The sequence below is a fragment of the Marmota flaviventris genome, chromosome 2 (genome assembly GCF_047511675.1).
Source record: "Marmota flaviventris isolate mMarFla1 chromosome 2, mMarFla1.hap1, whole genome shotgun sequence".
Lineage (NCBI taxonomy): Eukaryota > Metazoa > Chordata > Mammalia > Rodentia > Sciuridae > Marmota > Marmota flaviventris.
In genome coordinates, this window is record NC_092499.1 from 202,307,448 (window position 1) to 202,335,027 (window position 27,580).

The 27,580-nt window shown below is 62.4% G+C and overlaps 1 protein-coding gene and 1 long non-coding RNA gene across 4 annotated transcripts; one reads left to right on the forward strand and one right to left on the reverse strand.

The window, feature by feature from the left end:
- Positions 1-3,087: 3,087 nt before the first annotated feature.
- On the reverse strand, positions 3,088-5,421 carry LOC139704797 (uncharacterized). The gene is made up of 2 exons (XR_011706822.1): positions 5,194-5,421; positions 3,088-4,167 (listed from the first exon to the last, which is right to left on the reverse strand). It is a non-coding gene; the product is annotated as an uncharacterized lncRNA (long non-coding RNA).
- On the forward strand, positions 4,649-27,550 carry Slco4a1 (solute carrier organic anion transporter family member 4A1). 3 transcript variants are annotated; one of them, XM_027954283.2, is made up of 12 exons: positions 4,649-4,732; positions 14,626-15,506; positions 16,621-16,711; positions 18,032-18,153; positions 18,572-18,680; positions 22,361-22,515; positions 23,423-23,618; positions 24,417-24,579; positions 24,665-24,837; positions 24,970-25,034; positions 25,402-25,550; positions 26,869-27,550. In XM_027954283.2, exons 1-12 carry the CDS (start codon positions 4,662-4,664, stop codon positions 27,010-27,012), a joined length of 2,319 nt encoding a protein of 772 aa, XP_027810084.2. In that variant the 5' UTR covers positions 4,649-4,661; the 3' UTR covers positions 27,013-27,550. The 3 variants fall into 3 exon arrangements, with proteins under 3 accessions (XP_027810084.2, XP_071465170.1, XP_027810086.2); XM_071609069.1 differs by having other exon boundaries at positions 25,464-25,550; XM_027954285.2 differs by lacking the exon at positions 18,572-18,680 and having other exon boundaries at positions 18,037-18,153.
- The last annotated feature ends 30 nt before the right edge of the window (positions 27,551-27,580 follow it).

The following is a 27,580-nucleotide window of genomic DNA, read 5'->3' on the forward strand; positions in this document are numbered from 1 at the left end:
TAGACCACCCACCTGGGCTCGCCGGCCCGTTGGGCAGCACCTTCCAGGTCAGATTAAATAGGCACAAGCTGGGCTTGGTCCTGGTGCCCTCCAGGGTCCCTGTGCCCTGTGGACAGCCCACACTTCTCCTGAAGGCTCCCGGAGACCAGAGGGCTCTCTCGCCCGAAGCCCCCTCCGCTCCCCAGTGTCCCTGCAGCCAGCCAGAGTAGGCCTCAGGCAGTCAGGTCACACACAGCCAGGGAACTTCTAAAGAGCAGGGCTGGCCCAACCTGTCTCCTGGGACAGAGCGCTGAGGAGTAGGGGAAAGTGCTCCCACTCCCTGGCCAAGTCCCTCAGCTGTGGCCCTCCAGGACTTGCTCTGGGAAGTGGGAGCTGAGCGGAGAAGGTGGTAAGGGGGCCTGAGAGGCAGGGAAGGCCTGGCCACTGCCACTGGCAGGTCAGCAGAGCCAAGCAGGAAGAGATGCCCAACAGGGCTGTGAGTAGTCACAGGTGATCTGAGCATGTGCATCTAATGCTTCTTCCAAGAACCCCCCGGTGCAGCAGGACCCTGCCAGTCTCAAGGCCATTACAGGTGGGTGGGCTAGGAGAGCCAGCTCAAGCCTGACAGAGCCTGCCCGCCCTTCGGCTGCCCACGACTGCAGGGTCTACTGGACACTAATGCAATCCTTACCTAACCTGAGGACTCTCTGGAACGCGAGGGCCCAGCCAATGGGTCTTCAACCACCTCCACCCCAGGCCAGCAGGCGGAGATGGGCAAGCCAGGGCAGTTTGGATGCCCTCAAGCTGGCAACGACATTGCCTCTTTGTAAAAGTCAAGCAGCCAGACCACACAAGTGGCTCACCAGAAAAATTCAAATTACCCTCTGAGAGTACCGGCGTAGGCCCTGGGAGTGCTCGGCAGTGCCAGAGCTCTGGGGCAGCAGGAGCCAGGGGCTGGTGGGTTCTGCAGGCCGGCAGCTTGAGGCTGGAGCCACAGAGCCACCATGGGCAGTGGCCTTCTCCCCTCTTCCCGGAACACAGGGTGCCCTCAGTGCCTTCGAATCCCATCTCAGAGCTCAAGGAAGTCCAGACTCCAACTATTTTTTACCCCAAATCTAATCTGCATCAAGCTTTGACACTGAGGAGTCAGTTGTGGCTTCTCAAGTGGGGTGGATGCTGAAGCCTGACCTATTGCCCACAGAATAAGCTGGACCCCCCTGTTGTGAACAGTGGTCTCTGTTCTCCCAGCCAAAGCGTCCACAGTGCCCTGAAGAGGGCAGCCTGGCCAGCAGCTAACGGCAGGATGTTCACATGGAGTCCTCTGCACGGGTACACCTGGCGAGCCCAGCAACCAGCGCTGTGGAAGAACGGTGAGACCTAGGGCTCTGGAGCCCGACTGGTAGCTGCTTTATGTGGCGGCAAGTTCTCTGAAACCACAAAGGTCTAGTCACACTCCATTTCCCAGGGTCATCTCGCTCCAGGAGACAGCACAAGCGCAGGTCGGGGAGGTTCTTGCAGCTGTGCGGCTGCTCGGGCCCTCCACAGCACTAAAGCAGAACCGGCTGGGGTCCCCACAGCTCCCTTCACACCAGAGGTTCAGCAGACTGGCACGGACAGAGTGTGGAGAGGAGGACAGTATGCAGACAGGGCTCTGTGTGGCCTGCACAATGCCCAGCCCTGGGGGAGGCACAGGAGAGGACGGCCCAGCCAAGCTAATGGAGCAGTGCCTCAGCCACGCCCTGCTCCAGTGGGGCTCCCCCAGGACAGAATCACGATGTTGAAGACATAAAGTGCCTTCACATCCGGGAATCTTGCTGCCAAAGACTCTCACAGCCACCCGTGTCCCTCCTTACCCAGCAGTCTTAATTCCTCAAAGAAGTTTGGATAACTCTGGGCTGAATTTTTTCCTGATTTCTAGCTTCTCTTCTCTGGCGGTCCCTATACCTGCTGTCAGCCCAGCGCTGGACTGTTCTGGGGTGGTCATCCCTTAATGGACACAGAATCTGATAGATCAAAGCATGACCCATGCACTCTCCAGGTGCTCCTGCAGCCTGATCCCTTTTCACCTTCTATAAGTCAAAAAAGGAAAAATGGGGACAGTCTCAACTGCTTTGACTAATGCAGATCCAGATTCACCAACAGACATAAGCACTGAGCACTGCGTCTCCAATAAAGCACTAACACGTTTGGCCCTCAGGCGCCGACGTCAGAGACCAGGAGTGCTGTCAGCTTTTACAGATGTCACCTTTGCAGTTTCCAGACTAGGTCCAAGGACCCAGGCCATTCTGACTCAGCCACCAACCTGGCTGTCCCAGTCCTGAGGAAACTGTCTCTTCACTTCTGTGCTGAGATAAATCTTCCTGGAAGTGACAGTGTCCATGAGCCAGCAGGAGCCTGTGCAGAAAGGACATGCGTGACTGCAAATGCCCACTTCTCAGTTCCTCGGAGGCACCTCCAAGATGACATCAGAGAACAGTAACCGGCCATGAAAGGTAAAGTCCTGCTCTAAGATTCCCAGAGATGCCCAGTGCGTAGCAACATCCCCATGAGTCCACAGGGAGCCCTGGGACTCGGGTTCTTTCCTTTCTTTTAATTATTTCCTCTCCAAAAGAACCCCGCCGGGATAGATCTTATTGAGTTCAGAATGTTCCAGGGCACATAATCAGCCTGCCCTGTTCCAAGTTGCTGCAGTGCTCTGTGGCTGACCTCTTGTGGGCCTCCTCCCTGTTCCTCCCAATTCCTCCACTGTAAGACTGAAGGCAAAGCAGCCTCTTGAAAGGAGGACACCATTGGACCTCACAGTGCCACACATTCTGTCCCCTGAGGCATGTGAGTTTGGCGGGTGCCCCTAGGGCTCCTCAAGGTACGTGGGTGCCAGGGTTAGCCTTGAGGACAGGACAGGGCCTGTGTTTTGCATGAATAGGCCTGAAATGTTTGCTGTGGACTTACCTTTAAGATGGTGCAAGGAATCCTGGGAAATATCTGGTGGGGTCTGAGGTCAGCCTGGGGCTCAGGCCCTCAGCAGGCAGCAGTATTTGGTGAGAATTTAATACCCTTTTGTTTTCTTTTGTCTATTTTTATGGTGACCTGTCTGTAATTGACACTGAATTGCCTTCTTTAAAATAAACCTACCCTTTTAATAAAATACAAGTGGTTAAAGGAAAAAATTTGTCCAAATAACAATTTCAGGGGATATAATCCAAAACTAAGCTGAGGAAACACTGAGTCCAGCCCTGCCTCTGACGTGGGAGCTCTTCCTCAGCATCACATCACAGGAGACGAACTCCTCCCAGGGCTCCTGACAGGGAGCTCACCACCTCTGAGGCTTCTCTGGTCGGCTGTGGGGCTCCACACCTGAGCAGGTCCATGCAACTGGGGAGACATTTGCAGGCTGCTCCTGCTCTCTCCAGGTGCACCCCACCTCCCCTTTCAGGTGGAAGAGCCTGGCTCCTGCAGTGCGTCGTCCTTTACCAGGGTCCAGAACAAAGGTTGGTTGGTTTCTTCTCTTGCAGGGCAGTGTCAGGAGCAGCTGGACCTCACTTCAATTCTGGGAGTGAGGACTGGCACACAGACAGGCTGGGGCCCTGTGGAAATTAGCAGGGACCCACAGGACCAGGTGCCGCAGGAAGGAAGACCCTTTGTTAACTAACGGGGCAGGCAGACATTCCCAAGTCCCTGCACCTGCACCTGCTTCTCTTTTGTGCAGTGACACCCCCACACGGCCCTGCCTTACCCTCCTGGTTGGGGAGCTGGAGCTCCTGTGCTCCTCACTGCCCTGGACCTTGTCTGGTCATTCCCTCACCCAGCTCATCTCAGGAGTCACACTCAGTGTGCAGAGTCGGCTTTTTTCCTCTTTCTTTGCAGTGCTGAGGATCCAACCCAGGCCCCCACCCCTGACAAACAAGGGCTCTTCAGCTGAGCCAGCCACACTCCCAGACCAGGGGTGACTTTTATAGACGTCTTCCTACATGAATTTGCGGAAACCAAAAAGGAGAAACTTTTGGAGAGCTATTTCCTTGGCGGCCGACACCTGGCAACTCCACATCCTGTTCTTATGCAACAGCCTCCCTCTTCATTGGGGCAGTTTCAACCTTCTGTGTGGAGGCGCTGTCGTTGCCCCCACTCACAGAGAGGACGCTGAGGCCCAGAGGGGTTCTGTGAGGTGTTCGAGGTCGCAGCAGGGAACCACTGGTAGGAATGTAACAGGGCGCACGTCAGGGGAATGCATCCGGTACCCTCCCCTCCAGGTCAGCGCTAATGTCAAAGCAACATCGTTTTATGGAAAAAGCTGTGGGCAGGAACCGTGGCCTCCCCGGGAGAGGGTGCGCAGGAGCGTCCTAGGCCGGCCGAGGGGCCGAGCGCCTGTGGGACCTGGGAGCCGGCGGTGACCTTCGCGGGGCCGCCCACCTCTCGAAGCCGGCGGCCTTTTGAACGAGCTGGGCGAGAAACCGCGGCTTCCTTTGGTTCCGCCACGCGCTCCGCGAAACTCAGTGCCACCGCCTCGGGTCCTGCCCCCGCCCCGCCCCGCCTCCGCCCGCCGGCCCCGCCCCGCGACGCGACGCGCGCGCGCTCCCGCTCCCGGAGCTGTCAGCTCAGGGCCCGGCCCCGTCCGGACCGCGCTGCCATTGGCCAGCGCGGTGAGACCCGGCGGCCTCCGCGGTGGGGGCGGCCCAGAGCGATGAATGAAGCGGGAGTGGGCAGCGCGCTGCGCTCAGAGCGCGGAGCGCGGCGCGGCGGCCGGGCCCACAGGACGGTGAGTGCACTGGGGGCGGGAGCGGGCGCCGCGGTGGGGCGCGGCCCAGGTGCGCAGGGACCAGACCTGCTGACGTCAGGAGCACGGCAGGTGCCGGCGGAGGCCGGGCGGGACCCAGCCAGATCGAGGCAGCGTTAGTCCCGAGAGAGAGGTGTGGGATGCTGGCGGGCGGCAGGCCCGGGCATCCCCAGTGCGCCCCGAGCTCCTACTCCGGGGGAGGCAGAACCGAGGGGAACCGGATTCAAAATTCGCCCTTCTCTCCGCGAGGGGAGGGTGAAGGGGTCCCCTGCTGCCGCGGTGCGTAAGGAAAAGTGGGTGGTGGTTGGGGGCTTAGAGCCGATTGGAGAGCGGAGCTGGTGACCTGGGCAAGTGGCTGCGAGCTCACGCAGGTGTAGACCGGTGGGTCAGGCCGGGGACAGATGTGACTGCCCAGGGCTTCAGGGTAGCAGCGGGTCACCCACCTGCACCGGATGCTGCTGCGAGTCTAGGAGGAAATCGTCAGGCACAGAAGTTTCTCGTGGGGCTTTGTCCAGGGAGGGGAGGAGGAGTGGGATGGTTCCCACAGCTGGCACCCTGGTGCAGCCCTTGGTTCCCCTGGCCCGGGAGGATGCAAACCGGGGTGCCAGCCGCCCACCGGTGCTCTGTGCACACATTTGGCCGGGGACCAGGAAACCCGTGACAAATCAGACGCCCCGGATTTCCACCTCCGCGGGGAGGCCGGCCCCAGCTCACCAGGTCTCTGAGAGAGAAGGGGAGGGACCAGCGTGATCGCGCTTTGAGGACGGGGTTCTTCCCGCCTCTGACTCGATGTGGCTCAGTGTGGCCCAGTGAGGCCCAGTGTGGCGTGGGCGGCCTTCCTCCTTCGTGGCCAAGGGGTGTACTTCCCTCTGCAGACTTGGAACCCCAGTAGTTTTCCACAGCGATGGGGCTGTTTTCCATCGCTGATCCTGAAGCGTGTGTTCAGAACTTAGCTTACCTCTGCCTGATCCGAAGCTGGCTCTTCCCAGCCCTGAGAAGTTCCTCTCTGCACTTGGGGCAGATGGACTTCAGAGGGGAGAGCACCTGGGTCTCCTGGCTCCAGAATCTTGGTCATACCATCACTGACAGCAGGTGGCTGTCCCCTGCACAGGGAGGTGCTCTGTGCTGTTCTGTGCCCCTGCAGGGGGCATTGTTCACACTCCTACGGCCCAGGGAGCCTGCCAGGCACCAGGATGCCCAAGGGGTGAGGTGAGACGTTTGCCCAGCTTGCCTACCTCCACATTAGTCTCTGATCACACTCTCCGCAGCAGGTAGACCAGTACCCAGGGCACCCAGGGAGGGCTCACAGTTAAGGGGACATCGCGTTTGGCTAGGCCAGTCTGTGACCTAAGGATACAGGAGGAAGGGTGTCTCTCAGGGAGGGAGGACACACATGTGCTGCGGAGGGGGCCAGGGCAGGGGCCTCTTGATTGCCATCTGGAGCCAGCTCAGCCTGACTGCCCTGCGTCAGGAACTGTCCTGCTTTCCCGCTGGGCAAGGCCAGCAGGTACTGCCTGGAAAATCTTCATGGGCTGTTCCCCTCCAAGGGAGCTATGACCTAATTGTGCCTCACTGGGCGTGGTCCTGAAGCAGGTGCTGGGCAAGTCCCAACCAGATCCCTGCCCACCACTGCGGAGGGCAGGGCAGGCAGGATGAGGGCAGTGTGGTGTGAGAGGACCTAGCAGCAGGCAGTAGACGCCCAGTGGCTGAGCTCTCACGTCCAGATGCAGAGGCTTCCTGCTCACTGTGAGATCAGAGTTCATTTGTGGAGCGTAGTATTGGGCCTGCGCAGCCTGGGTCTAGAAGCGTCTTCGAGTGTTACTCTATCACCCAGGTGGTCCTACTGAGTCCATATGATTTTATGACTTCATAGACTCAGAGGACTGAGTTGTCCCTGAGTTCTCCCCAGATGGTAGGAGATGGGCCCCAGGACGGGCAATGTGAGCCTGTGCTTGTGGACAGGAGGGGTAGGTGGGGAGCCGTGCTGGCACACGCCTGCTCCTCCATGGCTGTGTCCAGTGGAGTGTGGACAAGGGCCACCATTGGACAGTTCTTGAAACCCTGTTGCTGTTTTGTTCTGGGACCTGTTGCTTGTTTGGGCTCGGTGTGGTCTTGGTGACCACAGTGGGGGCAGAACCCTGGTCCTCCACCACAGCGAGTAATCAGAGAGGCCCTCAGGGATTGTGCCCTTGGAGATGCGGCAGGGGGAAGGCACCAGCAGTGCATGGGTCAGGGAGCATGGGGAATGGGCTCGCTGGACCCTGGGTTGCATCCTCCTGGGGGTCATGGCAGAGGGAACAGGAGGTGAGGGCAGGGAGCTGGGGCCTGGGGACCTCTTCTGCAGCCACTGTCCTCAGATGCCAAGGCCTCTGGCTTTCCTGGACACCCCTTCCTTCCCCTGGACAACCAGGGTGCAGCTTCCTTCCCTCCAGCATCACGCAGAATCAGCATCACATTTCTGGGGGAGGGCGAGTGCTTTTCAAATCCCCTGCCCGCCTCAGCCAGGGCTTTGTCTGTTAGTGCCAGAGACCCCAGACTCCAGGGCCAGGGCACTTGAACTGTCTCCTCTCCACCCCACCAGCCCAGGCTTCTTCTGAGGCCCCTCTCGCCCACCCAGGCCTGCCTTTCCCCGTGGTTTCATCTGGAAGGCCCTGGGTATCTGAGGTACCGCCCTTGGATATGAGCCAGAGTGCCCGGACCAGCAGGCCTCCCTCCCCCACCTGCTGAAGGCCACTGGATTTTGTCCTTGGAGTCCATCCTTCAGGAGACCCATGGGCTTAAGAAGACATCTGAAAACAAAGTGCCCTAGCTGTGCCAGGCGGATTCCTTATCTGCGCAAAGCCTGGTCCTGCAGAACCCAGGAGAGCCATGAAAACCATGGGGCTGTGAACCCCCACCTTCAGGAAAACCCGGTCATGGCCACCACGTACATGCTTACTAACAATGGCAGTGCTGCAGTGGGAGCCAGACGTGAGGACAATGCAAGCCACTCGTGTCCCTAGACATCAAATGAGCTGGGAGGCAGGTGTGGGGACAGGTGGAGGGGCCCAGGTGTGCCAGTTCCTAGGTTGGGAACTGATATGTTCCTCATGAGCCCCAGTGGTGCCCAGGCCCGTGGGTGTAGAGGGGCTGGACCCTCGCCCTCATGACGTTGTGCCACATTGCAGGGGTAAACTGAGGCCCAGAGAGGTCAGTGGCCTGCCTAAGGTGGGAGCACCTGCATGGTGTGCAGACAGCCTCTGCCTGTCCTCCAGGTCCATGAGTGGTCAGGAGGCAGAGGAGGGACAATGTGCTGCTTCCCTCAGCTGGTCCCGCCCTCCCCACACTCCCAGGTGCAGTGGGAGGAGCTGGGGGGGGGCAGGTCCTCTGGAGCCAGCCCTGTGCCCCAGCAGGGGCTCTGCGTCATCTCTCCTTCCCTGCTGGCCTTTATGCAAAGCAGCTGGCTTCCTGCACCTCACCTGCTGTGGTCGCCAGGTGTGCATGCTGGGCTGTGCCAGGTGTGCAGCAGCCTTGAACCCTCCCCGTGCCTGCCCTGGAAGTACCTTGAGCCCTTTCTTGGATGTGGAAGTGCCTCCCCTCACTGCCCAGGAAAGATACCAGGGTGGTTCAGGAGGCAAGAAAAGTGTGTCCTGTTCTCCTGAGGGCCGGTGACAGGGCAGGGCAGCACAGGGAGCCAGCTACAGGTCGTTGGCTGGGGCTGGTGCCTAAAGAGAGGAGAAATGGAACCTGTGGTTCTGCCCTGGCCACCAAGGTCCAGGTGGGTCTAGGAACCAGGCCTGGAGCATCCCCAGACATGGAAGGTTCAGGCCTCCCTGGGCCATCGGGCAGGGAGTCAGGAGCAAGCACCAGCACTGTGCCAGGTTGAGGGCTACCCTGGGGAGGCCATGTCCTTCATGCCGGCTGCAAGTGGAGGCTTTGCAGGCTCCCCATCTGGTGGCCACCCGCAGGGGCCCCTGGCTTCTCACAGGGCTTTCCTGAGGGAGCCACTGGGTTCTTTCCTAGACACTGGCCAGACGCAGAGGAAGGTCAGCACTTGCTACCCCTGAGACATAGTGCGGGGGACTCAGCAGGGACCTATGGTCTCCCGCAGCCCCCTCCTGAAAGACCAGGCACAGACACGTGTGTACCCCAGAGCCCCCAGTAAGCCACTGGCCGCAGGCTCCAAGGCACGCACCAGGCCCCAGCTAATCATCTTGGCCTAATCTGTCAGGGCTCCTCCTGCCCCGCCAGCTGTCCTGGTCAGAGCTGGGGCAGGCTGAGGGGCGCCCATGCCTCTCCAGAGAGCGAGTGCCCTGCATTCTCCCTCTGCCCTGAGGAGTGGAGTTCAGTCTGTGCTCTGCTCAGGCCAAGGAGGCCACCCGAGGAGGCCACCCGAGGCACCGTGCCAGGTGCTTCCAGCTTTGGCTTTTTCCCTTGGGATGAAGGGAGACAGTGGGGCCCAGAAGCCAGCAGTGCCCCAGGGACCTTACTGCACAGAGCACCAGTGGTGGCTCCCAGTCTGGGCACGTGGGCAGGCTTCACCCAGGCTCCTTGCTATTGGCTGCTCAGTGGCCACACATGGCAGAAGTCCCAGCAGAGAGTTTATCCTAGGGACAGGGCAGTGGAGAGTGTGCCCAGCTTGGCAGGGGCCATGGACCCACCTCCCACAACGGGCTGCATGTCACAGGGTCTGTGTGCCCAGGAAGGTGCCAGCCAGCGTGGGCCCGTGGGCTGTTCATAAGTGTGATGGTGCTGGGTGTGCTGTCAGAGGCTCTTCCCTGGTGGGGACCAGGGTGAACTCCCAGTTCCCACCTGCTCTCCACAGCCAGGGCTGTTGGGACCCAGGGCACAAGCAGGCTGCAGCCAGGTGCAGGGGCTATGGGACCCTTTTGGGGGACCACATTCTAGAGGGCCTGAACCCCAGTGTCCAGCATGCAACAAAGGAGCAGAGCGACCACTGCATAGGTTAAGACAGCATGTGGGAGAAGAACAACCAGCTGGACACACATAAAGGGACTTGTAAGGACCTGGCTCAGCAATTATAGAGACCAGCAAGTCCTGGGAGCTTAGACAGCCCCCAGAGGCCCAGGACAGCTGGCAGCGTAGCTCCAGCCCAGAGGTGGGCCGCAGTGGCTCCCAGCAGGGGCCCCTCATATGCAGCCTTCTGTTTTGGGCAGCTCCCACAGACCACTTGCAGCCACCCATGTTGAGAGGGTGGCCTGCTGGACCCTGTCCAGAATCAAATGCATCTCATCCAGAACACCTTCACAGAGACGCCCAAATTGGTGTCAGACAAATGTCCGGGCACCCATGGCCCAGCCAAGCTGATGCACAGTACCCCAGGGGCTAGCGGCCCAGCTCCAAGACCACTGTGCTTGGCCTCAGAAAGCAGGTGCCTCTGCAAAGGCCACAGGGAGACCCAGGCTTCAGTGCAAGGGGCTTTCTGGATGAGAGTTCCACAGGACAGGGACACTGGCAGGAGCTGCTGACCCTCCCCTGCGGGTGTGGTCTCCTCTCCCCATGGCTGCCCATCCCCTGGACCCAGGTCTCCCTCTTGCTGTCCCCAGCTGCCCGGCTGCAGCCCTTGCCTTGCTCAGGCCCCCCTCAGCATCAGCCCGGCCTATAACTCAGGCCCCATGAGAAGCAGTGTCACCTCAGCCCACCTGTGCTGGCCACAGAGCAGGTGTCGTCCATCTATGCACTGACCACCCTGCTCCACGTGGCCAGCTTTATGATGAGGGGGCAGTTCTGAGATCTCCATGGCCCTTTGAGGGAAGCCTTTGGGAGAGGCAGGTCCTTTGAATGGGGGTCGAGGGTCAAGGCGGGCTGCATCCCCCAGCCAAGTGCCATCTTGAGGGATGCTGTCAGGTGGCCAGAGCACACCAGTGCTGGGAGCCTGGGGGGGCTGGGGCTCGTCTGCTGCTGTTGTGGGTTAGCAGGCCCAAAGCTGGCACCCCTTCGTCCAATCCTATTCCAACAGGAGAAAAGTTATGGGCCCGCTTGTGCGTGTGTGCACACACAGACTCATGTACACATACATACTCGCCGGCCCCAGAGGACACAGTTCACAAGGGTCAGCCCGACCCCAGCCCAGCTGCAGCGTCTGCCCTCTGCAGAGGGGCTGGACCAGGGGCCAGGGGCCTCACACAGCCATGGCACCCTCCTTGGCTCACCAGGTTTCCACAAAGGGCCCAAGACCGAGACAAGAGCCAGTGGACTCATGTGCTGTCTGCACTTGGTGACCTGAGCTCACCTCCAAGGAAGGTCCCGGCAGGATCTGCTATGGCTTCCCAGAAGTTGGCAGATCCCAGGAAGAAGCTTGCTTTTCAGGGGCCAGGCCCTGCCCCAGGCCTCACCAGCATTGTCTTGAGGAAGCCTGTGGCCACAAGACCAAGGTGGGGCTGGCCGCGTCCGCCCAGCCGTGTCTGGCCACTATGTCACTGTGTGGTTACTGCGGCTGTGGCCTTCATTTCCTGAATGGGGCTGGTGTCTGCAGTGGAAAGATGCCTCAGGACTCAAGGCCTGTGCCATGTGTCCAGTGCGGCTCCTTCAAGTCCAGCAAGGCGGATGAGCAGGGCACCTCCCTCTGGCTTGTTCACTCAACAGGGCCACATCCATGGTGCCAGGCATCTGTGGGAGACCTTGGGAAGGCTAGGGCTTGGCAGAGTCCCCTACCACTCATCTACCCTGCTGGTGGAGGACACAAGCCAGGTCCCTGCAGGGGCTGTGGTTCTCCCCAATCAGCAGCAGGACTCAGCCTCCTTTGAGGGGACTGCTACTCATAAAAAAAAAAAAGGCTCGAGCAGAGGCGTCCAGTCTTGGGAGAACAGGCTGGACTGAGGCAGGACAGGCTGCAGGTGACACAGGCACGCTCCTCGGCCCAGCCACCAGAGGCCTGAGCACACAGAGCTGACCCCTCAGGGATGCTGTGCAGGCCCAATGGTGGACACCTCCAAACGGCCACAGAATGCTTTTCACTGGCCTTCCTAAAAGGAGCAGGTTGTAAGCCCAGAAGGTCCCTGGCTAGTATTTAAAATAGGACTTTAAAGCACTCACTTGAATGTAGGAGCGAAGTCTAGTTCTAGGCCGACCTTCGCACACTTGGGTCAGAGTTTTCAGCTCAAGGTGAAGTTGAGCCCGGAGCAGGGCCACCACAGCCTTCTGCAAGATGGCTTCTTTCTTGAGCAGGAAGTTCTTGGGTTTTTTGTGGCCACTGCTAGTCACAGGAGCTCTGTGGCCTGACTTCCTCCACACCCTGCTGACTGGTCCTTGGGTCACCTGTGTTGTGCCATAGCCACCCCAAGGCCAGGGCTGAGCAGGCTCAGTAGGCGTAGGACAAGCCCAAAGCCCACGCTGGAGTTGGCGTTGGAGGGCAAAGCCACAGGTCTCCCCCCAGAGTTTTGGGGGACCTCGTGCCACCTCCATTCTTCTCTCCATCCTGAGCCTGCTGGTAGCCCAGTGTCTGGGCTGGTGCATGGCCCTCCCTGTCACCCTGCCCCGTCCAGCCCTGGCTCCAGCATGCCCTCTGCCCTGACCCCTGCAGCACTGAATGCACTCACTGGCTTCCCTGGCTGGTTGCTGGGTGGCTTGGCGCTGTAGGCGACCACCTGTGGCTCCTCTGGGACGCTTGTTATTTCCGCTGTGTAAACGCAGCCCCCCTCCTTCCTTCTGGCACTGCCCTGAGGGCTGAACTGGCAGCCAGCTGGCAGAGAGATGTTGGCACAGGAGAAAAAACCCTGGCCTGGTCACTGGCACTGAGAACAGGCCCCCGGGGATGACTGCGGTCAAATAGTTGCTGTTCTTGGCATCGAAACACAGCTGCCGATGCCCAGCAGTGCCCATTTCCAGTGTCAGCACGGGGCCTGTGCACACACGCCTGCCACGGTCAGGGTTCTCTCAATACTGCCTCATAAGAGAGTCGTGGTTCCTCACACTCCGAAGCCAGCCGCCCGGATCAGGGCCTGATTGCTGCTCTCTGGCTGCGTGGCTTTGGACGAACCATGCACCCCCTTGGACAGCTAGGCCAGGCTGGTACAGTCAGCACCCACCAGATGTCACCAGCCAGAGGGCTTCTTCAAAGTCTGTGGCGTTCCAGGCCCTTGAGAGGCAGGAGATGAGTGGGCCTTTGGGTTGGCACTTGTGGCCTCTGGCTGTGGCACTTGTGAGATGTGTGGGCTGAGGGACCAGCATTGGCAGAGGAGGTGGAGGGGGCCCGGGCGCCCAGCCCTGGGGTGCACTGCGGGAGGGGGCATCTTGTGGGGCCCGGAAGGGAGTGAGGGAGGCCACACTGCCTGGTCTCTGCCAACCTAGGAGCAACCCCCAGTCCTGGCAAGACCCCACTCTGGCTCTGGGGCTGGTCCCTGGGCCTGTCCCTGGTTTGCCTAAAGTCCTACCCTTTATTTAAAGTCTAACAAAGCCGGGAATTTGTTGTCCCCAGTACCGGAGGACATTTGTCAGTAAAGGCCACCCTAGCCAGGCCTCCAGAAGCACCCCAGCGCCCACGCCCATGGCCTGTGAGCTGCCGCTCTGCCCTGCCCGGTGCACTCTGGGCCTCCCCAGGCTCGTCACCCCCTGGGTCCTGGGGGCTCCAAGGCACCTCCTTGCCCCTTATGGCAGCCTGAGGTCCCTGGGACTCCTGGGGCCTCTGTAATGAAGACTCCAGGTGGCGGGGAGGGGAGGGGGCAGGGCAGACAGCAGAACCTTGCTGCCCCCCGCTGCTGGGCTCAAGTCCAGGATGGAGGGTCTCAGCACTGGGTCCCCCGAAGCCGCAAGGAGCAGCTGCCCTGTCTTGGCCTGTGGCCTGCGTGTGTTCTCACGGCCTCCTCCCCCCAGCAGACTGGTGTCCAACCTTCCCTCCTGCAAGGACCTGGTCAAATGGGATTCCCTCCTGAAGGCCCAATGTCCACACGTGGTCCTGCTCCGAGGTCCTGGGGCAGCAGCATATCTTCTCTCGGGGCTGAGACAGGAGGCCAGGCAGGCCCAGGAGCCGCATGCTGGAGGCCAGGATCCCCTGAGCCGTGGTGTGCTCTGCCACGGCTTGTTTCTGGAGGGAAGCCTGCAACAGGCCTTGTACCCTGCAGAGTAGCTGCCACCTGTGCTCCTGGGAGGACTTGGGCCTGGGGGAACCTGTGCCCCTGGACTCGGGCACCTCCCTTCCTGGGTGGCATGGGAGAGTGAGGAGCCTGTGAGCCCAGGGCACACACATGTGGGGCTGCTCCTGCAAGGAGGGCTGAGCCAGGCAGCGGGCTTCCACAGAACTGAGTGCCGCTCCAAGCATTTCGGAAGACCCACCGTGTAGCACAGGCAGTCGCTGTGACCTTGGCGTGGCCTGTCCCCAGTGTGCAGGGCTCCTTGGGGCCTCAGAGGCCCATCTCGGTCCCCATGCCCCGGAGACCTGGAGCCACATGATTGCTCTGTGCCACAGGGCACAAGGGCCGCCCATGCATGAACCTCAGGAAGAATCGGGCTGGGCTGGCGTCTGCTGCTCACCCTGGCTGGGTCCATTGGGGCGCTGCACCAGCAGGCGGCAAAGGCAGTTTGTGTGCAGGAAGAGCTCTGTGGGCGGGGAGCGCGGGTCCGCTGTCCCTGTGCAGTCCTGCCATGTCCCACCCACTCCCACCTCGAGGCCTCCACCTGGCACTTTGCCCTCAGCCTCAGCCCTGCAGGCTCCCCTCCCAGGACACAGCCTCTTCCTGCGGTGCTCACAGGAGCACTGGAATGGGGACCTGGCAGGACATGGGACCAGGCAGGATGCCCTCAGGTTGGGTCTGCTCAGAGGCCACCCTGGATTTGGGGAGGGTCAGGGAAGGCACCTGTGATGGGGTGGCTGGGCCATCACACAGGGACGTCAGAGTGTTCCGGAGGCCAGGTTTGCTAACCAGCACCTCTTCCCACAGGATCAACCCGGTCACTGGATTTCCACTCAGCCACTTGGCCTGCGACTGTCTCAGGGACCTACTGAAGCCCTCGCCCTGGGGCAGGATGCCCCAGCATGTCACGGTGGACAAGGGCTTCCTTTCCATGCCGCAGCTCCTCTTTCCCAGCATGCCCTCGGCCACTGAAAACGGGATTGACCCCACCCTGCCTGGCATCACTCCCGTCTCCCTGTGCTCCACCCACAGCCCCCTGGACTCCTGCAGCCAGCTCCTGTGTGAGCCCAGGGCTGAGAAGCACAGCAGCCTGGGGCCCCGTGAGGTGCGCTATGTCTCCATCTCCGAGGGTCCCCAGGACACAGCGTGTGGCTGGCGGGCCTTCGCACCCCGGTGCCTGCAGGTCTTCAACACGCCCAAGGGCCTCCTCTTCTTCCTGTGCGTGGCTTCCTTCCTGCAGGGTATGACCGTGAACGGCTTCATCAACACGGTCATCACCTCCATCGAGCGCCGCTTTGACCTGCACAGCTACCAGAGCGGGCTCATCGCCAGCAGCTACGACATCGCCGCCTGCCTCTGCCTCACCTTCGTCAGCTACTTTGGGGGCAACGGGCACAAGCCCCGCTGGTTGGGCTGGGGCGTGCTGGTGCTGGGCAGCGGCTCGCTGGTGTTCGCGCTGCCCCACTTCACTGCCGGCCACTACGAGGTGGAGGTGGATGAAGGGGCCAGGACGTGCCCGGCCAACCAGAGCGTGGTGTGTGCGGACAGCACCTCAGGCCTGTCCCGCTACCGGCTGGTCTTCATGCTGGGCCAGTTCCTGCACGGCATGGGTGCCACGCCCCTCTACACGCTGGGTGTCACCTACCTGGACGAGAACGTCAAGTCCAGCTACTCGCCCGTCTACATCGGTGAGTGGGCTGGCTGAGGGGCCAGGGTGGGCGCTAGAGGCCAGTTGGTGTTAGCAGAGTGGGGACAGCCAGTCCTGAGCCGGCACCTGTGGACAGTAGGTGGGGGTCTAGCCCTTCACGGCTCCCTGGTTCTTCTGGCCCCAGAGCCCCACCTGGTATGGCAGCCAGTGGTGGCTTCACCCAAGTGCCATGGGGCATGAGGGATGCCTGCCCCCTTACAAGGCCCCCAGCAGGGGCTCCAGGCCACAGGACCTGGGAACCCAGCCAAGGCTCCACATGGGGTCTGCCCTCCTCGTGGGGCTCCCTTAGGCATGAACAGGGCCCAGCAGCAGCCGCAGAGCGTCCCCATGCAGGGAAGAGCCCTGCGGGCAGGTGAGGAGGGCAGGCCCCGCCCTGCCAGTCTCCCCACAAGCCCACCCCTGCTCGGCTCGGCCCCACGGGCGGGAAGTAGAGGAAGGGAACCAGGAGAGTCAGGACTTGAGACCAAGTGGCCAGCTCCTGGGTTCTGCAGCCACCCGGGACTGGCGTGTTCCCCACCCTGCCCAGGTGGGCCCTCTGCTGGGGCCTCAACTGCAGCCTCCAGCTGTCCCTGTGTTGGGACAGTGGACCCAGTCCCCTCCCACGCCTGAGCCTCGCTCTGCCCACCTGGCCTGCTTTTCTATGTCCCCCTCTGGGACCTGGCTTTCCCAGGAGGGGCAGCTTAGAGATGGTCCCAGCAGCTGGGTGGCACTTTGGGGACCAGGCTTCCTCAGCCACCCAGAGGTTGCCACCCTGGGTGCCAGGCAAGCTGGGGCTGCATCACTCCACCAGTGGACGCCTGCCTGGCTGGCCCTCCCAAACCCTGGTTGGGGACTGGGCCCTTCCTGCACCTGGGCCAGGCCGTGGCTGCCGCCCTCACCTACAAAGTGGGTCCTGGGCACATCTGCCCTCGTGGGGGAGTCTAGGTTCACCTTGGGGCATCTTGAGAAGGTGATGTTGCCCAGGTGTCAGGCCTGGCTCAGGCTGTGGACGGACCTGGCCCACGGGCCATGGTGGACAGCAGGTGCAAACACACGGTGTAGCCCCCTGGGAGTGACCAGGGTGGCTCCTGAGCCCCCAACTCTTGTCCCCCCAGCCATCTTCTACACTGCAGCCATCTTGGGCCCTGCTGCTGGCTATCTGGTTGGAGGTGCCATGCTGAACGTGTACACGGAGTTGGGCCAACGGTGAGTGACCTGGGTCCCTGCACAGAGCCAGAGCGGGGGGAGCTGGGGACGGCCTTGCTAGGGACTCGGGGGTCTGTGGGTGGCTCTGGGAGCCCGGCCTGGGGGAGGCGGGGCAGAGGGCTTCCCTGTGCCCCACCTGCTGGGTCCAGCCCCTTTCTGCTGCCAGCCCAGGGTACTCTGTGCCCTCTGTTTCCCGAATCTTGTCTGTGATGCTAGTTTTGTGACTAAAGCAGGAGAGTTGGGCACCATGGCCACACCTGTCATTCCCGCCCCTTGGAGGCTGAGGCAGGAGAATCTCAAATTCCAGGACAGCCGGAAACTTAGTGAGACCCTGTCTCAAAAAAATGAGGATGGGGGCTGGGGACGTGACTCCTGGGTTTAATGCCCAATACCAAACAGTAATTTTTTTTTAAGTTGGAGGGTGAGAAAGCAAGAACGGTGGGGAGAAAGAGATGGGGATGGAAGAGAAGGGGGAGGCTCACCCTTGCCACCCAGGGCCACAGGGCTCTGGTGGCTCCAGTCCTTTGTCCTGTCCACAGAGGGCACAATGTGTCTCAGGCACCAGTATCCCTTGGGACTCTGCCGATGGCACCTGTTGGGGCCTCTAGAGCTCTGTCCTCCCAGAAGCTCTAGCAGTAGGGTAGGGTGACACATTGAGTGTGACTGGACAGTGCAGGGCCTGGAGGGGCCGGGGCTCATGTCCCCACGTCTGACACTTAGCTCCCTGTGCAAAGGTGGGAGGCAGAGCAGGTCCCCCCAGGGCAGCCGTGGTGTCTCCTGTTGGACAGAGCAGAGAGGCTGCCTGGGGCTTCCTCACTCTGCTGGGTGCCCGTGTCCCCCTGCCCCTCTGCAGGCTGCCCTGCTCCCGCTCCTCCCGGCCTGGGCTCCAGGGCTGCTGCTTCCCATGATGCTTCCCGTGCACTGTAATCTGCCTGTCCTGTGCAGGTCACAGTCACATGTGCAGGGGTCTCTGCGGAGCTTAGTGCACTCCAGCAGAGCCCTCTGGAGCCCAGGGGTGCAATCTGTCCCCCTCTGTGCTGGCTTGGGTGTGGGACACTCTGCTGTTGCTTGGAGAGCCCTCCCCTCCTGGGCCCCTTGGGACTGGGCTGCAGACCCCCTTTCCGGGTCCTGAGTGCGGGTTGTACCTGGAGCCAGCTGTCCCAGGGGATGGCAGCTGCAGTGTGTGGGCCTCTATTGACCATGTGTGGAGGGACTCTGGGGGTCTGCAGAGGAGGAGCCAGTCAGTCACCTGGCCTGTGTGTAGCGGGGAGGGTACCACTGAGCCATTCGGTGACCTTGATGCCGTCACCCTCCTGACAGGACAGAGCTGACCACGGAGAGCCCTCAGTGGGTTGGTGCCTGGTGGATCGGTTTCCTGGGTGCTGGGGCTGCGGCCTTCCTCATCGCCATCCCTATCCTCGGCTACCCCCGGCGGCTACCAGGTGGGTTTACCCCCTTGCCTCCCCGTCCACTTCCTTCTCCAAGTCCTTCTGACTGCTGGGGAGCAAGGGGGGGGGGGGTCTCAGGGTCCTTGATCCAACCTTCCTGTTGGGAGGAGGGATACCGTGCTGCAGGCTGGGCAGGCTGGTCAGCCGTAGCTGTGGCCTCCTTCCGTGGCCTCCTCCCACTGCCCCTGGCCACGCAGCAGCCTGTCCTGCCTAGGGCAGGCCCTTGGTGCTCCCGCTGTCCCAGGTAGCCCCAGGTGGCACTGGGGTTCTGGGGGACTGTCTGCCCTCCGAGGAGTCGCTGCGAAGGTGTCAGAGGAGGTGCCCCCAGAACTGAGGTGGAGCAGCAGTCAGGGTCGGCCCGCAGAGCCTGTGCCCTCTGGGAGCTGCGGCCACCTGCTGACTCTCCCTCCAGGCTCCCAGCGCTACGTGGCCATGAGGGCAGCAGAAGCACAGCAGAGAGAGCGCGGCCACGAGGCAGCGAGCAACCCGGCCCGCGGGAGGACCATCCGAGACCTGCCCCTGTAAGGCCCTGGGGAGCACGGCCTCGTCCTCAAGTCCCCCAGAGGCCCTCCTGGGCCCATGGTGACCCCTCAGCCCCTGAGCCTCTTTCATGACCCACCCACCCCAAAACATGGGCAAAGATTAGGCAGAGCCTCCTGGGCCAAGGTCATGTCCCTGAGTGAGGGCTGTGGCCACCATGGCTCCCTTACTAGGGGCCGGGGCCTCAGCCCACACCCAAGGACACCCCGTGGCACCTTGCAGCCCTGTAGAGAACCTGCTCCATACCAGCAAGGTTCCCTGTGGCCTGTGTGCCCCAGGGGTCTCCAGGAAGCTGCGTCGGGCCCCAAGACCCCCTGAGAGCCCTGTCCCACAGCCTGGGCCCTGCTGCTTGGCCAGGTATTGGGGATCACCTGCAGGTGTCCCTGGTTCTGTGGGACACTGCTGCCACCCTCCTGGCCACCAGCCTGCCTCCCCCCACAGTCACTTCCTTGGCTCCTGGCCTCACTCCACCCCCTCTTCCTTCTCTGTGGTCTGGCTTCGTTGTCTTTGTGCACAAAGGGACAAGGCCTGAGCTGCTGGGGCCTCAGAGGGACAGTGGGGAGCTGTGGACCCCTGGTACCCAGGGTCCTCATCTTGCAGGACTCTGTATTCCATGGGGCTCTCCAGAGGGAAGGGGGAGCTGTCCACTGAGGAGGGGTGACCCATGGCATGGCCAAGCAGGCCCCATGGACAGGGGTGCTGGAGCGGCCATGCCAGGCCAGGTCATGCTCCCCACTCCCAGCTGACAGCTCAGAGCCAACGGCCGACAGCCAGCTTAGCACAGAGCAGTGAGCCTCATCCAGGGTGGACATGGGCCCCATGGGCCTCTTCAGTGCGTCAGGGCTAGTTTCCTAGAGCAGCCGTGGTGGGAACTCCAGGAGCACTCTCCACTGAGGTCACAGCTGGTTCTCTGGAGAATTCAACACGAGAGTCTGCCCAGCAGCCTGCGGCTGGATGAAGAGACAGGATGTCTGCATTCCTCCGCACAGAACACTGCTCCCCAGCCAGGCCCCCCACAGCGGGGCAGGCCTGGGCAACTCTCAGGGCATCACCACCCACTCTCAGTCCCTGAGCACCAGGACCAGCTAGTGCCCTGCACCCACCAGGACCTGCAGGACCAGCCGGTACCCCCGCACCCACCGGGATCTGCAAGACCAGCCCATGCCCTGTGCCCACCTGGACCTGAAAGACCAGCCCATGCCCTGTGCCCATCAGGACATGCAAGACCAGCCCATGCCCTGTGCCCATCGGGACCTGCAAGACCAGCCCGTGCCCCGTGCCCACCTGGACCTGCAGGACCAGTCTGTGCCCTGTGCCCACTTGGACCTGCAGGGCTCCCATGCCCTGAGCCCACCAGGATCTGCAAGACCAGCCTGTGCCCCACACCCACCAGGACCTGGAGGACCAGCCCATGCTCTGTGCCCATCAGGACCTGCAAGACCAGCCTGTGCCCTGTGCCTGCCTGGACCTGAAAGACCAGCCCATGCCCCGAGCCCACCAGGACCTAAAGGATCAGCCTATATCCTGTGCCCACCAGGACCTGAAGGATGAACCTATGTCCTGTGCCCACCAGGACCTAAAGGATCAGCCGATGTCCTGTGCCCACCAGGACCTGAAGGATTGCCTATGCCCTGTGCCCACTGGGACCTGCAAGACCAGCCTGTGCCCTGTGCCCACCTGGACCTGCAGGACTAGCCGTGCCCCATGCCCACCTGGATCTACAAGACCAGCCGTGCCCCGTGCCCACCTGGACCTGCAGGACCAGCCGTGCCCCGTGCCCACCTGGACCCGCAGGACCAGCCTCTGCCCCGTGCCCACCTGGATCTACAAGACCAGCCTGTGCCCCGTGCCCACCTATTCCTGCAGGACCAGCCATGCCCCGTGCCCACCTGGACCTGCAGGACCAGCCATGCCCCGTGCCCACCTGGACCCGCAGGACCAGCCTCTGCCCCGTGCCCACCTGGACCCGCAGGACCAGCCCGTGCCCCGTGCCCACCTGGACCCGCAGGACCAGCCCGTGCCCCGTGCCCACCTGGACCTGCAGGACCAGCCCGTGCCCCGTGCCCACCTGGACCTGCAGGACCAGCCCGTGCCCCGTGCCCACCTGGACCTGCAGGACCAGCCCGTGCCCCGTGCCCACCTGGACCTGCTCTGGGATGGGGTCTCCTGAGCACTCTCTTCTTCCCCGTGTTGAGCCCTGGGAGCTCAGTAGCTGACAGAGAGAAGCCTTTTTCACCCTGAAGTCATACAATCTTGAAGTCTGGCGAGCTCCTGTTCCACATGGAAGGAGCCCTGCCAGTGCTGCTGGGGCCTGCCTGGCACCTGCGCCACCCCCTCGCCTGCCTGGGCTCCGAGAGGTGCCTGCTGGCAGAGTCGGCTCCGAGGCGACGGTGGCTACGCAGTGCACACCTCCTTCTCAGAAGCTATTTTTGTCCTACGTCCTCGTAACACGGGACCTTAGGGTGTCAGATGTTGAGCATCACCTTGACATGGGCTTGGGCAGGAGGGCATCGCCTGTCCTGCTGAGACAGGAGCCACAGGGCCATGGAGCCCTGGGCGCTGTGGGACCCTGAGAGGACGCCCAGAGCGGCTCATGCAGGAGAGCCCTCAAGGCCCAGCGTGCACGCAGAGGGTTCACAACCACCTTCCCTAGGGCGCTCCAGAAGTTGCTTTCTTGTCAAAAACGGAAGAGAGCCTACCCTGCTGTGAGCCGGGAGACGGTGCTGTGCCCTGTCCAGGAGACCAGTGGCATCTGGGAACAGGGAGGGACCCCATGAGGCTACTGAGACAGCTGGGCATTTGACTGCAGTCCCGCCAAGCCCCACTGCTGGGGCGGATCCGCCCCCGCCCTCTCAAGTGCCTTGTGTTGCTCGGCTGAAGCCCACGGTCAGCAGTCAGCTCAGCGGCCTCCTCGGGGCACCCTGCTCTCACCCTGGCCCAGGGGGGCAGACTGAGGCGCCTCCCCACCGGGAAGCTGTTGGGGGACATGCACCTGCCCAGGTTCCTTGGGTGCCAGACAGATGGAAGCCGCGAATAGAGGCCCCCGTCCTCCGCATCCTCAGACAGATCCACCGCGGCACCAGCAGGCTGTGTCGGCCCTAGGGCCTGGCTTCACCCCGCCCCTCCATGGCCACCGTCCCCATGCGCAAGCCAAGAGAGGTTGGGAGCTGGCCAAGCCCACCCAGGGCTCCTTGAAGGGCCGACTTCCCGTCCCCAGAGGCTCCCCGCCCCTTCTCCCAGGTCTGGAGGCTGAGACCTCTTGGCAACCCCGGGCCCTGTCCTGGGCCCACCCAGCCTGGACTTGGTGACCACCGACTCCCTGTCATGCTCTAGGCCCCTCTGCTGGTTGTGGCGGGCACTTGAGCAGTGTCTGGTCACTCAGGTCTCCTTGTGGGGTGGCCAGAAATGTGGCCGTGGCAGATCCAGGGTTCTTACACCATCAGTTTCAGCAGCTTTCAGGATGAGAGGGTCAGAGGGGCCCTCTACCTTCCAAGCCGAGTCTTGTGCCCATTCCTGGCTTCTATGGAATAAATGTGGGGTGCCCCCTCACTGCACTGCACTCCACTGCCCCTCAGAACTGGGGCACGTGGTGCTCAGGGTGGATCTGGCCAACTCTGACCCTCTGTCTCCTCTCTGGTTCCCATGCCCCTTCCCTGTCTAGCTCTATGTGGCTCCTCCTGAAGAACCCCGCATTCATCCTGCTCTGCCTGGCAGGGGCTACCGAGGCCACCCTCATCACCGCCATGTCGACGTTCGGACCCAAGTTCCTCGAGGCTCAGTTCAGCCTGAGTGCCTCAGAAGCTGCCACCTTGTTTGGTGAGGATCTCGGGGTGCTCTGCAAAAGGGACCCTGCTTCCCCACTAGGCAGGAAGCAAGTGCCCAGGGCAACCTGGAGCCTGGTGGAAGGACCATGTCCCTCTGAGTGGGCAGCGCTCCAGGCCAGAGGGTGGGGCGGGCTCCACCAGTTCACCACCCAGGCCACTTTGCCAGTTGTCCCAGATGGGGTCCGGGGCTGTCTGTCCCTGTGAACCGGGCACTGGTGTCCCCAGGCTTCTTGGTGGAAGCCTAAACCGCTCACTGGCGAGGCAGCTGGCCTCCAGGGCCAGTGGGGGTGCTCAGGCCTCCCTCAGTGGTGCTCACAGGCACCCTGGGCTGGCAGCTGCCCCATCCCCGTGGACCCCACACAGGGCAGCAGGTGCCCCAGAGCGGTGCAGCATGGGCAAGGGTCAGCAGGCTGGCCCACTGGCCAGGTCCCCACATGCAGGGCCCAGAGAGGGCATCAGACTTGGGACCCCTCCCCAGACACCACTCCTCACCTGGCCCCATTGGGCTTACCCTACGTGCCCAGACCCACCCAGTCACTCCCTCAAGCCCCTCTCCCACTCCCGCACGCCCTCCTCTCTCCTGCCCCCACAGTGGGCCTGGGTCATGTAGCCAAGGGCTGAGTTTGCCCCGAGGCCTCCTGGTGCACCTCTCAGCACGGAGGCCATGTGCCCAGCAACCCCAGCCTCCCATCAGACGCAGTCCCGGTTGGCCTGTAGGCTCGGTGGGGCCCAGGCTGACCAGAGCTGCCCTGGCTACGCCCTCAGACCCTGCACAGAGGCTCTGCCCAGGCAGCAGCTGGGAGCTCAGCCAGTCCCAGCACTGCGCGGCCCGTCTCAGTTTCCCTGCCCACAAAGTGGAGGCCAGGACCTGGGCCCTGCCTGACCCTCCCGTTGCCCAGGGTACCTGGTGGTGCCGGCGGGCGGTGGAGGCACGCTCCTGGGCGGCTACTTCGTGAACAGGTTCAAGCTCCGCGGCGCTGGGACTGTCCGGTTCTGCCTGCTGTGCACCCTGATCAGCCTGCTGTCCTTCTTGGTCTTCCTCACACACTGCCCCAACGTTCCCGTGGCGGGCGTGACGGCTGGCTATGGTGGAAGGTGAGACCCAGCAGCGGGTGCCACACCAATGGGCACTGGTGTCCCCCGAGGGCTTCCCTAGGGCGGGAAAGGGTGAGGATGGCCCTGGCAGAGCGTCCACTGCACCGCCCACCAGGTCCTTGCTCTGTCCCCTGAAGTGTCGCATGCTCTGGGCCTCAGTCTCCTCTGCAGGGGGTGGAGTAGTGCCAGCTCACAGGGCCCTGTGTCGACAGGAGCGTGGTGGGCTCGCCCTGGGGAGGGGATGCCAGGGCCCTGTCCCTCGGGGTCAGTGGGGTGAGGTGCTCGCACGCAGCCCACACCTGCGCCCAGCCTTTGTCTCCGGGAGCCCTTGAGCTGACGTCCTGGAGCCTGCCGAGTGGCCTAGGCCCCAAGGTGCCCTCCACACACAGGGCTCTCCTTGGAGGGAGTGAGGAGGCCGGTCCTCAGGCGCCACCAAGACTCTTTATTAGTTGGGGACAGAGGAAAGGTGGAGCAAGCGTGCACCATGCTGGGCCTGGTGCTGCTTCGCGATGGCGGGAAGCCTGCGTGCACTGCCTGCGTGGGGCAAGACGAGGCCGGGCAGTTGTGCCTGATGCTCTTTCCTAACACCCTGGGGCCCCTCAGGGAAAGGGAGGCCAGACAGAGAGGGTCAGGGCACTGACGCCAGCCCCCTGGGAGAACCGGAGGCACCTGGCTGATCAGTGACTCACAGGGCACTCAGGGTGGCACAGACCTGTGGGCGTGGGGCCTGCTCTGGGTTGCCCTGGGCCATGGGCACCTGGCCCCAGCCTCCCTCCCACTGCCCTGGTCTCCCCGCAGCCTCCTGCCCAGAGGCCACCTGAACCTTACAGCCGCCTGCAATGCTGTCTGCCACTGCCGGCCCGAACACTACAGCCCCGTGTGCGGCTCCGATGGCACCCAGTACTTTTCCCCCTGCCACGCGGGCTGCCCCGCCGCCGAGACAGGCCCAGGTGGCCAGAAGGTAAGTGGCCACTGCCCCACCCCAGCCCTGGGACTGGGAGGCCCGGGCCTGCTCCCTACCACCAGTGCTGCCGTTGGCTCCTCAGGTGTACCGAGGCTGCAGCTGTGTCCCTCCGAGCGTCTCTGTGGAGCCTGGCCACGTCACTGAGGGGAAGTGCCCCTCCACCTGCCCGAGCAAGCCCCTGCTGCTGGCCCTCGTGTTCCTGGTGATCCTCTTCACCTTCCTCAGCAGCATCCCCGCGCTGACCGCCACGCTGCGGTGAGTAGGCCGCCTGCCCTCAGACCCCGGCCAGTGCTGGAGTGACACCACCCAGGGAGGTGGCAGCCTGGCGGGTGTGGCTTGGGTGCAGCCACACTGTGTGTGTGTCGACGCTGCAGTTTTCCGTTGCAGGTGCGTCTGTGACCAGCAGAGATCCTTTGCCTTGGGAATCCAGTGGATCCTAGTCAGGACCCTAGGTACCGTGCAACCTGAGAGTGCATGTACCCTGTACGCTGTTCTCTGCACAAGGGCCCACCTGGGTGACTTCTCCCTAAGCTGGGCCGCCTGGCATGACGCGGCTAGGAAAGGCCCTTTCTCTCACTGACCACTAGAGGGCGCCCTTGGTCTTCTTTTGCCCAGAGGGTTGCCTCCCTCATTAACACAAAGTCCCCCTGCTCGGAGATGGGGCACTCCCGACCGGTGCCAGTCTGCAGAGAATGGGCCACTTGTGTCCCTTTCGCCCCTGACAACACCAAGGGCAGAGTTGCCTTGCCGAGAGCCCACACACGTTGGTCTCCACTGCCCCCAGTCCCCTGCCGGGTGCTAATCCAGCCCTGTCCACAGGCAGCATCCCGGGGCCCATCGCCTTCGGCTGGGTGATTGACAGGGCCTGCCTGCTCTGGCAGGACCAGTGTGGCCAGCAGGGCTCCTGCTTCGTGTACCAGAACGCGGCCATGAGCCAGTACATGCTCATCGCGGGGCTCACATACAAGGTAAGGAGGCCCAGGGCTACAGCAGAGGGCCCAGGGTGGTTCCCCCCAGCGAGCTAGGGCTCAGGCCAGCCCGTGTGTCCAGCTCTTGCCTCCACAGACCTTCCCACAGCTGGTTTTCAAAAGGGGTGTCCTTCCCCATCCCACCAGCGTGCTGTGGAGGGAGTCCTGGCCGGGAGTCAAGAGCAGCCGCCCCTGGACTCAGCTGCGCTCCCAAGCCAGGCCTCGTGGGTGAAGTCCCTCATGTCCCAGCCTGACCCTCTTTCTTCTGCTCTTAAGGAGAGCTCCCTGTCGGCAGTGGGGCTCCCTGGGGGCAGTGCGGTATTGGTGGGTCCTCCCTGAGGGACAGAACACTGAGCTTCCAACTGCCTCAGGGTCTGGGTTGAGGCTGGGAGTCTTGGCCCCTGGGGATTCTCAGCCACCTGTGGTCTTCCTCTTGGGATTAGCATAAAAATAGCCAAGTCAGAGGGGATTTGCAGCTCTGCAAAAGAGTGGTGTGCCCCGCACTGCTCCTGCTGCCAGGGTGCCCCAGGGCCCTGCAGCAGACAGGCCCTGGGTGGGCCTGGGATGGTGCGTGGGGGGGTGCCGACAGACTCCAGGGAACACTGGCCTTGGACCACTAGAAACAGCCCTCCCAAGTGCTGTCTCAGGCCTGCAGCCCAGGGGTGCCCAGGAAGCCCGGTGGGTGATCCCCTGAGGGTGTGCCCACCCGTGATTGCACTCTGCACATGGCCCCTCACACCTGGCAAAGTCCCTGTGGCAAGGAAGCCCAGCTCTACCCCGACACAGTATAGAGGCCCTGCCTGGGTCACTGCCCCTGCAAGGTCCTACAGACCAGCCCCAACAGCAGGACACCTCCATCAGGGCTCTGAGGTGCCAGCAGAGCAGCCAGCAGCTGTCCCCGGGGCTCAGGGAGAGCCGCCCACCTCTGTGCAGCAGGTCTGGGTGCAGATGCCTGCCCCGCACCCCCCAGCCTCCAGGGCCCTCCCCTCGTGCACCAGTCTCCTGTGGGGACACCAGTGATTGAATTTAGGGCCACCTTAAATCCAGGACGCCTAGTCTTAGATCCCTCAGTTAGTGACCTCTGCTAAGACCCTCTTCTAAGTCCCCTCACATGTCTGGGTTGGGACTTGCACATGTCCTTTGGGGGACACTGCCTACGCCCTCTGCAACACTCCCTGGCCCCATCCTCTGCCTCCCCTCACTGACAGGTGGGAGTCACCGGGAACCCTGTGTCTTCTCTCCAGAGGGGGTTGGGCTCTAGGGTCCTTGAGAGGGGGCAGCAGCCAGGTCCAGCAGGCCCCTGCTGTCTGTCCCACAGGTTCTGGGCTTCCTCTTCTTCGCGGCCGCCTGCTTCCTGTACAAGTCCCCTTCGGGATCTTCTGATGGCACGAAAGCCTCCCTGCCCAGCCACTCCTCCGCCTCCGAGAGCCCCACAGAGCCCCAGCAGCAGAGCAACCTCTGACCCCAGGCTGCAGGCCTCTGCAGCCCCCACCTGCACTCCCTGACATCCCCTCTGAAGGGCCAGCACTAAACCCCCACCCTGGATCCTGGCCTCCTGGGGTTCCCCAGCTTCGACCCAGCAACGGCTGGGGGATCACAGCCTCCGAGGCAGGAGGCTGTCCGAGGTGGGCCTGGTGTCCAAGCTGGGCCTTCAGGACGGCGCACCCCGTGGGCGGCCGGCCTGGCCCTGACTTCCTGCCTCTTCCGAAGCCTGGAGCACCTGTGGGAAGGCTGTACCTGTCGCCCGAGCTGCTGTCACCACCTGTCCTCGAGCTGTGGCCTCTGCACTGGAGGGGGAGAAACTTGTGTAAATATGTTTGTGGACCCACATTTTGCATAAAGCACATTTATAGATTTTTCATACCTGGTCACAGGGGGTCCGTCAGGGCCAACTCCCGTGGCTGTGAATCCTGCAGGGAGAGGCCAGTAGTCAGCCAGGAGTGCTGCTCTGTCCCCTTCAGACTGTGCATATGTAAATACATTTTAATATTTAAAGCTTACATCCTGTACCAGAGTATTATTCCATGAAT

Coding starts and splice junctions, on each gene's coding strand:
- Slco4a1 (XM_027954283.2), top strand. CDS start 4,662: ATGAAGCGGGAGTGGGCAGCGCGCTGCGCTCAGAGCGCGGAGCGCGGC. Junction 15,507..16,620: donor CTACTCGCCCGTCTACATCG/GTGAGTGGGCTG, acceptor TTGTCCCCCCAG/CCATCTTCTACACTGCAGCC. Junction 23,619..24,416: donor ACGGCTGGCTATGGTGGAAG/GTGAGACCCAGC, acceptor GTCTCCCCGCAG/CCTCCTGCCCAGAGGCCACC.